This window comes from Mus pahari, chromosome 10 (assembly GCF_900095145.1).
Source record: "Mus pahari chromosome 10, PAHARI_EIJ_v1.1, whole genome shotgun sequence".
Lineage (NCBI taxonomy): Eukaryota > Metazoa > Chordata > Mammalia > Rodentia > Muridae > Mus > Mus pahari.
Window position 1 is genome coordinate 107486904 of NC_034599.1, and position 11743 is coordinate 107498646.

Below are 11743 nucleotides of genomic sequence, written 5' to 3' on the forward strand. Positions count from 1 at the left end.
AAAAAAAAGGAGGAGGAGGAGGAGGAGGAAGAGGAGGAGGAGGAAGAGGAGGAGGAGGAGGAAGAGGAGGAGGAGGAAGAGGAGAAGAAGAAGATGAAGGAGAAAAGAAGAAGAAGAGGAGGAGGAGGAGGAAATAAAAGAAAATGAAAAGAAAGATGAATTTAGGGTGCTCACAAGAGCATTTCAGAGCTAACTTTTGGGGTATTGCTTGCCTTTCATTTTGGTTTTGATTTGGGTTTGGGTTTAGGTTTGGTTTGGTTTGGTTTGGGGACAGGATTTCACTGTATTGTCCAGGCAATTCTTGAATCTAAGATCTCTTGGCCTTACCCCAGAGTAGCTAGAATTATATGGGCGTTTCACCCTTCTCCGCGCTGAGCTTCTTCTACAAGCTGAGCAAACACTTATCACAATTAAAACGTGCCAGCAAGCCAAACCGCACGGACATTTCAACAGATGTGTTCTACACGCCTGTGTCAAGTGGAGAAGGGATTGTCCCAACACCCTTATCTCTACCCTTGTCACCAGGCTTCAATAAAGCATCCTCTATAATGAGAGAATCAAGATGTCAGATCCTCATTTCTCCAGACATCTGGCTTCATGGAATACAGCACGTCCAAGGATTCTAGGTAGTTCAGCAAAACTAGAGATCCACTCAAGGGCTCATTGTCATGAAGGGGCGATTTCCTCCACCCACCAGGGCTCTGAACCTCTTGGGAGCCACCTGCAGCGTGAGAAGCCACCTTGCCACGGTCTTGGTTTTACTTGTTTTCTTCCTTAGAGACCTGTTCAGGGCACCCTGACTGAAACAAGGCGAGAGGGTGCTGGGAGCTTGTTAGCGCCATGTTACCCCCATTCACACGTTACAAAGCGTCACGGAAGTCATGATCCACGGTGGACTGCGTGTAAGAGGAGCTGGACGTGTCAGCCGAGTAGACCTGGAGGAAGTCACAGTGTTTGCAGAGCACGAGGGGACCCCGGCATGTTCTGAAGAGTTGGGAGATGTACTTGCGGAATTTCTCCCCGAGAAAGAAGTAAATGACGGGGTTAAGGCAGCAGTGGATGAAGGCTAGGGTTTCTGTAGCCTGGATGGCATAGTCGAGGTACCTCTCCAAGGTGCAGTCCTGAAGGACTTCGAGCTCCACCAGGGTCTCCAGGAAAAGAACCACATTGTACGGCGTCCAGAAGCCGAGGAAGAGAACCACCACGGCGAAGATCATCCGAACTGCCCTGTTCTTCTTCTCATTCTTACAGTGTTGCAGGGTCCTAATGATCATGGAATAGCAAAACAGCATGATGCCCAGGGGGATGACCAGCCCCAGGATGTTGATCTCCAGGGAGCTGAGAACTTTCCACGTTGTCGAGTTGACCGAGTACTGGGTTTTGCAGTACGTGTGGTTGTGCTCTGTGTAGCAAGTGCTGAACAAGAGGCCTGGGAGGGAGGCAAACACAGCCACTGACCACGTGATCAGGCTGGTGATGACGCCATAGGTCAGGGTCCTTGCTTTCAAGGAGAACACCGCGTGCACGATGGCCAGGTATCTGTCTATGCTCATGAGCATGATGAAGAAGATGCCGCTGTAGAAGCCCACCAGGTACATCCATGAAATAATCTTGCACAGACCTAGTCCAAAAACCCACTGGTCGGCGGCGTAGTAGCCCCAGAATGGGAGGGACAGTACAAACAGCAAATCCGAGATGGCCAGGTTCAGCAGGTACACGTCCGTCATGGACTTGAGCCTCTTGTATTTGAACAGGACCAGAACCACGACAGAATTTCCAAACAGACCCAACAAGAAGACCAAGGAGTAGAGAGGAGGCAGGAAGACCTCCCCAAATGCCTTGATACCTTCCTTGGTGCAAGGCTTTGGCATGCTTTCGTAGAAGTAATAACTATTGTACACAGTTTCATCCTGGGTGGTATCTGTGACATCTGTGGCGTTCATCTTTGGAATCGTCAGGCTCCGGGTACCAGCAGGAGAAGCCAATGAAAACAATGGAGCTGCCTGTGAGGGTGGAAATAAGTCAAGAGTGCTAAATGCAAGATATAGCTAGCTGCACACGATGTCACCCCAAATTGTCATAGTCCCTGTCCAGAAGGGACCTAAAGGTCAAAAAGAAATCATGTCAGCTTTGGGAGTCAGACAGATGGGTTGCTCACATTCTGGACTTCTGCCTTTTTGCTGGGAAACTCATGTCACTCATGGATAGATGAGGATAGTAACCCTCCCCCCCCCCAGGTGGTACAGTTTATAACGGGTTTCCAATGGATGGTCTGTGGCCAACGGGACGACCTGTCAGGTCAAGGCACTTGCCACTGAGCCTCACTGATCCCTGGGAACCACAGAATTGAAGGAGAATCCAGCACTCGGGAGGCAGAGACAGGCAGAGCTCTGCGAGTTTGAGGCTAGCCTTATATATGTAGAGTTCCAGGTCAACCAGGTCTATGTAGACAGACCTTGTCTCCAAAAAAAAGGAACAGATAGGGTCAGAGAGGTGGCACAGTGGTTAGGAATCCTGGTTGCTCTTCCCCCAGAGGACCCAGATTTGGTTCCCAGTTCCTACACTGGCTCACAATCAACTGTAACTTCAGTTTCAGGGGATCCGATGCCCCCTTATGGTCTCCTAAGGCACCATGCATACACACGGTGTCCAGACATAAAAGCAGCTTAACCACCTGTACACATAAATAAATAAAAAATTTTAAAACAAACAAAAAACTCGGGCAGAAGACATGGTTCAGTGGTCTAGGATACGTGTCACTATGCCTGACAATCTGCGTTCAATCTCTTGGACTCCTCACAAGATAAAAGGCAGGAGCCAGGTGCCACCGTTGTCATTTGATGCCTACACTGGCACTGAGGCACATATACACACAATGCTCCCCTCTTTTTTTTTTAGTTAAAAAATAAATAGCCAAAGGTGGTGCTGCACGCCTTTGATCACAGGCAGAGGCAGGCAGATCTCTGAGTGAGGCCAGTCTGGTCTACAGTGTGAGTTCCAGGACAGCCAGGGCTACACAGAGAAACCCTGTCTCAAATAGACAGACACACAGGTAGATGATCAAGTATAAAAATGAATGCATTAGTCATGGATACACATGTGAAAATGTTTTTTAACAGTTGCTCACACACAGACTCGCCCGAGCCATGTGGCATGAGCGATTTCCCGACCCAGGACCACCCTCCTTGCTTCCTGATTTCTGTGTTTGTGGCATCCTGTCAGTCCCTGTCAAACCCTTCTTGCTTTGTTCAGTAATTCACATCTAATCTCTCCCCATAGCTTCAGTTCTGCACATCTGAACACTCTAGTGTTTCTATGTGTATGCAGCGTACACATGTGCACACATCTGTGTATGTGTGAACATTCAGCTGTGCCTGTGTTAACAGAGGCCAGAGGTGTCTTTTGCTATCACTCTCTACCTTGTTTTTTGAGATACAGTCTCAGTACTGAACCCAGGACTCTCTGTTTTGGGAAGAGAGGCTGGCCAAGGAACCTCCCATGTACCCATCTCAACCGCGTCTCTACCACAGAGGGCTATGAGGTCCTAGGCGTGCACAGCCACTCCTGGCTTTTGCTCACCTGGAGAGCTCAGGTCCCTGTGCTTATGGTGCAAACACCTTGCCCACAGAACCATCTCCCCAGCCCCTGGTGTTTCTCAAAAGAGATTTTATTTTAGGGTTTTTGTTTGTTTGTTTGTTTGTTTTGTTTTTTTCTTGGAAAGGCATGATGAAGACTTGTCACATGGGAGAGGAGAGTCTCCTGGGAGGTTTGACAGTGATTAGCAACTATCTTGTGTTGCTATCATTTTACCGGTAAGGTTTAAAGGGGAAAAAAAAATTCAGTAAAACAGAAGAATGAAGATAGGCTCAGAAGAACACATGGCAAGCAAAAAAGGATAATCCAGTCTACTGGCTCACACCTATTTGCCAGCACTTGAGAGGCAGAGGCAGGAAGGCCAGAAGTTCAAGGTCAGGCTCAGCAACATAGTGAGTGTGAGGCCAGCCTACACTGTATCGGACTCTCAAAAACAAGCGAGGCCAAGAGGATGCTCTGCAAATGGAGACATCTGCCATAAAACCTGAGTTTAATTCCTTGGTTTCACATGGTAGAAAAAACCAGACTCCTGCAAATTATCCTCTGACTGCCACACAGGCACCCTCAGTATACATGTATACGCACCCATATATACCCGCACTACATAAAGAAATGTAATAAAATACGTTTCAAAAGAAAATTACTAAGTAAGTAAGTAAGTTGTGTATGATGCCATAGTTCCCGGGTATGTGATATTCCTTGCTGGAACAAGCAGAAAAGTTTGCAGTCCCGGTCAAAGTTGAGAGTGTGAGCTGAGTCCGAGTGGATGCCCGGTTGAGGAAGCCTCAGGCAGTCTGCCTGCAGACAGGGAGGAAGTGTGTGTTCTCCACGACAGAGAGGCCAGTGAGCACCAGCAAAATCAAGAAGCCTGAGTATGAAGCTGGTGAGATGGCTCAGTGGCTAAGGTCCCTGGCTGCTCTGGAAGATGACATAGCTTCAATTTCTAACACCCGGATGGTGGCTCACAACCATCTGTAACCCCAGTTCCAGGGGATCTGAGGTCCTTTTCCTTTTTTTACAACCTCCTCAGGCACAAGCACACACGTGGGCACTTACATATATGCAGGCAAAAACATTCTTACACATACAACAAGATACATTAAACAAAACAAAACCAAACCTGAGTGTGTGGCTGGGTAGGTAGCTAGCCACCTCTCCGTGCTCCCCGAAGCCACAGGCACCTGCAGCAACACAGTCAGAGGTCCTGCAAATGTCCCTGCCTCCACCTACCTTGCTCTTCTGTAAGTGGTCCTGAGGACAATCTGTGAGACAATGCCAGGATCCTCGAAGCAGCACAGGTGCTTTGAAGGGTATGTGACTTCCTGTGACACTGTGACATACCAACTCTCCCCTCACCCATGTGGGGCTTCTTGACAAAAGGAAGAAGAAAAAAAAAAAAAAAAAAAAAAGAAAGAAAGAAAAAAAAATCCCTGAGTGACTCATTTCCCCAAACTCAAAGCTAGGCTGGTGTAGTTTCTTCTGTGGCAGGGAAGAAAAATGAAAAGAAGGTAAGAGCCAGGTGCATCAGTACAGAGTGTGATCCCAGCACACGGCAGGTGGAGGCAGGAGGTCATCCTTGGCTACATAGCATGTTTAAGGCTAACCTGAACTACATGTGAACCTGCCTCAAAAAAGTACGGATGGGAAGGGGTGGAGGGAAGGGGCAGGGAGGGAGAATAGAAAGGAAAATTTTAAGGCTTTCCAAGTTGTAAAATGTATGTGTTGTGGGTTAGGGATGGAGCACTGGGGCAGAGGATTTGCTTAGTGTGATCAAAGCCCTGGGTCTAATCCCAGGACCACAAAGGACAGTTGTTTAAAAAAAGAAAAGACTGTGAGCACAAGTCCCTTATTGGGTCTTCAGCTTTGGGAAAGGACCAAAAACAAAAACCAAAAAGAAACAAAACAAAACGAAACAACCAACAACAAAACAAGCAAAAACAGCCTGACGTGGTGGCACACGCCTTTAATCCCAGCACTCAGGAGGCAGAGGCAGGCGGATTTCTGAGTTCGAGGCCAGCCTGGTCTACAAAGTGAGTTCCAGGACAGCCAGGGCTACGCAGAGAAACCCTGTCTCGAAAAACCAAAAATAAAAAAATTAAATAAATAAATAAATGAAAATAAAGATGTGTGGGTGTGTGTCTGGGTTAGAAAGTGACTTCGTGGGCTGGTGAGATGGCTCAGCGGTCAAGAGCACTGACTGCTCTTCCAAAGGTCCTGAGTTCAATCCCCAGCAACCACATGGTGGCTCACAACCATCCGTAATCCCTAATGAGATCTGATGCCCTCTTCTGGGGGTGTCTGAAGACAGCTACAGTGTACTTACATATAATAAATAAATAAATCTTTAAAAAAAGAAGAAGAAGAAGAAGAAGAAGAAAAAGAAAAAGAAGAAGAAGAAAAGAAAAGAAAAGAAAAGAAAAGAAAAGAAAAGAAAAGAAAAGAAAAGAAAAGAAAAGAAAAGAAAAGAAAAGAGACTTCCGCCGGGTAACTCCAATTCCAGAGGATCTGCTGCCCTCTCCTGGACATAGCACAAGCTCGACACAGCAAAGAAAAGAAAAGAAAAGAGACTTCCGCCGGGTAACTCCAATTCCAGAGGATCTGCTGCCCTCTCCTGGACATAGCACAAGCTCGACACAGCAACGTGTGTGGAAGCAAAACCTCCATCCATCCATACAAACAAAACTGGAAATGACTGAGCTGCCAGGGGGAGCACAGGGCAGCTTTCAGGCTTGTGAGATGGGCACGCTGCTACTACCCAGAGGTAACCAGCAGGCAGCCTGGCATAGTGCATCTCTAATCCTGAAGAACCATGAGACCTTCCTGTAGGGAGGATTTCAAATGAAACATCACGGTCAGGAAAGACAGAGAGCTCTTACAGAGGACTTGCCACCAGCTCTCTGTACTCAAGTGTCTGTAGCTCCATTTCTAGGGGACCTGACACTCTCTTCGTCTCTGTGGCTACTGCACACATGTGGCACACTTACATATATGTAGGCCAAAGCCTCATACACATACAAGTGAGAATAAATATGTTTTTCTGGGGCAGGAGACAAGAAGTTTGTAACCTCAGTGGCCATGAAATTCAGAGATCTGTCTGCCTCTGCTTCTGAAGTGTAGGATTAAAGGTGTGTGCCACTACACCTGACTAAAAATAAGTAAATCTTTTTTTTTTTTTAAAGCAACAGTAAACTGCAAATCAAAAACAGGATTGAGCAGGTAACCAGAATGCATTGTGTAATGTATGAAATTGACAAAGAACAAAAATTCAATAATAAACACATATACAAGTAGTAAAGATTTTTACAATGTCCAGATCATATGTGAAGACACAGGAAGGCAGAGAGGGATGATGGAACATCACAAGCCCGGGAGACATAGTTGGGCCTACAGTCCTGCTCTTGACACTTTCATAGACACCTTAGACTTACTTGATTTTTGAGAAAAGAGCAGAAGGAAAAAGCAAAACTCATTAAAAAGCCTGCCCATACAACGCCACGCCAAGCCAGCGTTCAACATGGAGCTGTAGCGCCCCCTGGTGTACCAGGACTGATTCCAACCGGAAAGACAAGAAATAAACGTTTCGGGCTACCCACGGGAGCAGCGCACAGTAACACGAAGCCCACCTCCTCACCCGTCCAGGAGGAGCCCCTGGCACCCTGCTGCAGAAACGCTGTGGCTTCAGTCCAGTGACTAAGCATCCAGAAACAGGTAGAAGTGAGAGAAATTGGCCAGGCAAGGCTGCACAGAGCGCCAAGACGCAGCAGAGGAAGTTCTTGCGGGTGAGGTTAGCTGGGCACTTTGTTGATGAGCTAATTGCAATAAATGGGAGCTCAAGGGCTGACTCCTGCTGTCTAACCCCTGGCCGGAGGTGAATGGGGTTTCTACAGAGTGGCTCCAGAGCGTGAGAACCTGCGCAAGGAAAAGATTTGGAATGTGAATTTTGCTGCTAACAGGAAAGGTGACTGGATCAAGCCAGGGACTCAAAAACGGAGTCCAAATTGGACATGGTGGTATGTACTTATATAACACTTGGGAAGTAGAGGCAGGGGGATCAGAAGCACAGGGTCATCTTCAGCCATGTATACTAATTCAAGGCTAGTGGGATCCTACCTCAAGAATCAAAAATACAAACGTTGTCAATGAAAAGCTTAGAGAGTCAAAGATACAGAAAGAGAGTGGACAGATGGCTCAGCTGTTAGTAACACTTACTGCTCTTAAGGACCCAGGTTCAGTTCCCAGCACTCCCACGGTGCAGACTCCCTCCTGGTTCCAGGGGATCCAATGTCCTATTTGAGGATACCCGCAGTACAGGTGGTACAGACACACATGCACGAAAACCATGTATCTGCACAAAATAAATCAATCTCATTTTTAAAAAGACATCATCTCACCATGTAGTACTGTCTGTCAGGAATTCAATATGTAGATCATGCTAGAACTAACGGAGATCCTCCTGCTTCTGCCACCCAAATTCTGGGGTTAAAAGCAGGTATCACTACGCCTGGCTTAAAAAAAAAAAAAAAAAGAGTAATATAATGAAAAGCATTTATAAGCAGCTCGAGGATGAAGGATGAAAAACAGGACAAAAATCACAGAGATTAGCAACGTTGATGGGAGTCAACAAACTCATAAATATGATTGTGGACAGATAAAGCGAAGGTTGGGGGTCCGTTCTAATCTTTGGCCAGGGAATGCAGAAACAAGGTGACGATCATTTTTGTTTGTTTGGGATTTTTTTTGTTTTCTTGAGACAGTTTCTCTGTGTACCCTGGAACTTACGTTGTAGACCAGGCTGGGCTTTAACTAACAAAATTGAGCATCTGAGGGGCTCCTCTGCCAAGGTGGCTGCTGGGAAACGCCGTACACGCAAGTGCTGCCGGGAAGCACAGGAACGGTGGCTTCCCTTAATCTAGGCCCACCCTCATTTCCAGGGTGCTTCCGGGATAGGCACATTCCTGTAACCACGACTGGGTGCCGGGTCCCTCCATATCACTTCATCTAGAACTCACCTCCTTCCCCCTCTCGGGGTCGTCTGGCCCCTTTTTTTTATACCTGGGGCCAGCTGCTGAAGACAAAGACTTTCATTCACCTGGCCGGGTCTGCCTCACAAACTCCCCCTCTGGACACTCCTCCATCACTCTTCTGCAGCTCTGGCGTCCTGGGTTGGCCTCCTAGCCCCAGATGGGCTGTTGCCTAGTAACTATAACGGCCAGCAGATGGCAGCGTTTTCCAGTTTACCATCCTTTAGAAAATGGTTTCATTATTAAGAGTTGGAAATGAAGGGCATGTAGAGACATGCTTCTATCAAATCCCAGCACTCCTGAGGCAGAGGCAGGCTAATCTCTCTGGGTTCAAATCCAGCCTGGTCTACATAGTAAAATCCCATCTCAAAAGAAAACCTTTTAAGTAGTTATTTGTGTGGTGTGTGTGTGTGTGTGTGTGTGTGTGAGTGATAGCATGCCAGAGCAAACCACAACTGGGCGTTCCTTTTCTCCTTTCATCCTGTGGGTCCAGAAATGTAGGTTGTCTGTCTCCCTTCTGTTGTGGCCTCATTCACCTTTCCCTGCAGAGCCATCTTGCCTGCCCAACTTTTCTTCACAGAAAGTACTTCCAGTGTTGGGGGTCGGGGGACAGGGCACATGCATACCAGGCTCAAATCCCTGCTTCTCCACCCACCAGAGAAAAAACAGTGGTCTGTGTTTATGATGCGATTCCCTTTCCCTGGCTGCAGAGATCACTCTGCAGTTAAGAGCACTGGATGTTCTTCCAAAGGGCCTGCATTGAGTTCCCGGTACCCAGAGGTGGCTCACACATCTAACTCCAGCTCTTGAGGGGATCCAGTTCTCTCGCCTCTAAGGGACCTGCACCTAAGTGTATACACACACACACACACACACACACACACACACACACACACACCTTTTTTTTTCTTTTTTTTTTTTTTTGGTTTTTCGAGACAGGGTTTCTCTGTGTAGCCCTGGCTGCCTGGAGCTCACTTTGTAGACCAGGCTGGCCTCCAACTCAGAAATCCGCCTGCCTCTGCCTCCCGAGTGCTGGGATTAAAGGTGTGCGCCACCACGCCCGGCCTACACACACACCTTTTAAGATGACTTTTTAAAAAAGGTTCCCTATAATCTCAGCACTCCAGGACCTTGAGTTGGGCTCCAGCCAGGGCTACACAGGACTCCCTATCTCCCTATTGCAATGAAAGACTGAAACGTCCACCACCAACACCTTAACCAAGACTTTTCTTCAGGCACGTGACATTGTCACAATGGCTACCGTCACCCACTATGCAATTGAAGAGCTGCCAGGAAAGTTTACAGATCGGATGGGCTCCAGACCAGCCAGCCAGGGCGGGGCTTAGTGACTTGGGCCAAAGTTTATGGTTTACTTAGAAGAAATGTGAGCCCCAAATGCAGATAGGCTTTTGACCACATCGAGCCCACAGAATGTCCTGAGAGTACACATTACACCCAGGGTGAGAAACGCCCTCCCTTGATTCTGCAGAACTGGATACAGGAGTCGGGAACACAGCTGGACTCGGGCCCTGTCAGACCTAGTCAAGGTACGGACCTATGAATTAGAACCAGTCTTCCAGCCTTCAACTCCTCCTGGTCCCTACCAAAGCTCTGCTCTCAGGTCGTCTCTCCTTGAGCTCTTCCCACCTGTCTGCAGTCCTCCCTCCAGGTCTGCTTTACCCACCACACTGGGCTCCTGCACCTGACTGACCAGTCTTGCTCTTTATTTCACACCTCAAAACCAACATGCTGAGCAAGGTTTAAGCTCACACCCCCTCCCCCGAATGTAAGGACTACAAGTGCTCATTGAAGTGTCCTCTTACCTTCCCCTCCCGCCGCTGCCTCCCCCACCCCGCCACAAGGAATTCATTTCACTCTTTCTAGAATCTTCTCTCTCAGTCCAATGTCTTTTCCACAGACCTCTGGGAAGGGCTTGAGAATCGGTGCCAGGTTTGCATCCTCTTTGTTCTGGGCTAAGTTAGGATGACAATTATCCTGAAAATGAATGTGGAAGATTAAAATAAAGTGGAAGTTACATTAAAATCTTTTTGTTTGCCGGGCGTGGTGGTGCACGCCTTTAATCCCAGCACTTGGGAGTCAGAGGCAGGCGGATTTCTGAATTCGAGGCCAGCTTGGTCTACAAAGTGAGTTCCAGGACAGCCAGGGCTATACAGGGAAACCCTGTCTCATGGGAAAAAAAAAAAAACAACTTTTTGTTTTTGTTTAAGTATTGTGTAGGAGCACTGAGGTAAAACAGCTTTCCATGTGGAAGCCTAGTTATCTAAGTTTGATTGCCAGAACCCACTGGGAGATAGAGAATTGACTTCTAGAAATTATCTTCTGCCTGCCACAGGAGGCTCTGTGGTATGCGTGCGCGCATGTGCACGCGCACTACCCCCCACCCACCCGCAATGATAAATTATGTGGCTCCTTTTTTGAAACCTCAAAGGGGCATGGCTTCCAGACAACCCCACTTTCCTTAGGTAATTCTGAAAGTTGGAGGGAGAGAAACCTGATTTTTCTGCTTCAGATAGGGTCTCACTACGTAGCTTGACTGTCCTGAGACCAAGCTGTAGACCAGGCTGGCATTTAGCTCAAAAGATCCACCTGCCTCTGCCTCCCCAGTGCCGGGACCCACTAATACTCCTAGCCCCCAACTTTTTCCATTTTCAATTTGCAGATTTTTGTTCGGGGGTTTTATTGCAATATGCCATACTTTTCTGGTACTTGCAGCTCCACATGCCTCTCTGGCGCCTGATGGCTGTGCCTTCTCAGGAAGTGTGTTTAAGTCTCCAGAGGAAAACTCTCCACCCTGCAGTGGCGCTCTCTCAACCAGATCACGCCTCTCCCTGCCAGAGTAAGCAGGCCCTCCCCCCCCCCCCCCCCCCCGCTCATAGAGGGCAACCCTGACAAGCTGAGTTCCCAAGACTCCAGAGAAGGGAATCTGCGAGATGACTCAGACCAGAGCAGCTGCCTGGAAGAAGCAGAAACCAGACGAGCTGCAAGAGATAGGATCATCCAAGGCGCCTGGGAAGAAGTCCCCAACCTGCTTTTCGTTGCCTGCAGGCTGGTGCAGTGTGCTTCTGAAAACCGTCACCCATGCCGGGGCGGACCTTCATGGCGCAGCT

The 11743-nt window shown here is 48.0% G+C and overlaps 1 protein-coding gene across 1 annotated transcript; it reads right to left on the reverse strand.

Annotated features, from left to right (window-relative positions):
- Positions 1-576: 576 nt before the first annotated feature.
- On the reverse strand, positions 577-4865 carry Ccr4 (C-C motif chemokine receptor 4). Its single transcript, XM_021208001.1, has 2 exons — positions 4825-4865; positions 577-2003 (listed from the first exon to the last, which is right to left on the reverse strand). Exon 2 carries the CDS (start codon positions 1941-1943, stop codon positions 861-863), a length of 1083 nt encoding a protein of 360 aa, XP_021063660.1. The 5' UTR covers positions 1944-2003; positions 4825-4865; the 3' UTR covers positions 577-860.
- Positions 4866-11743: the final 6878 nt, after the last annotated feature.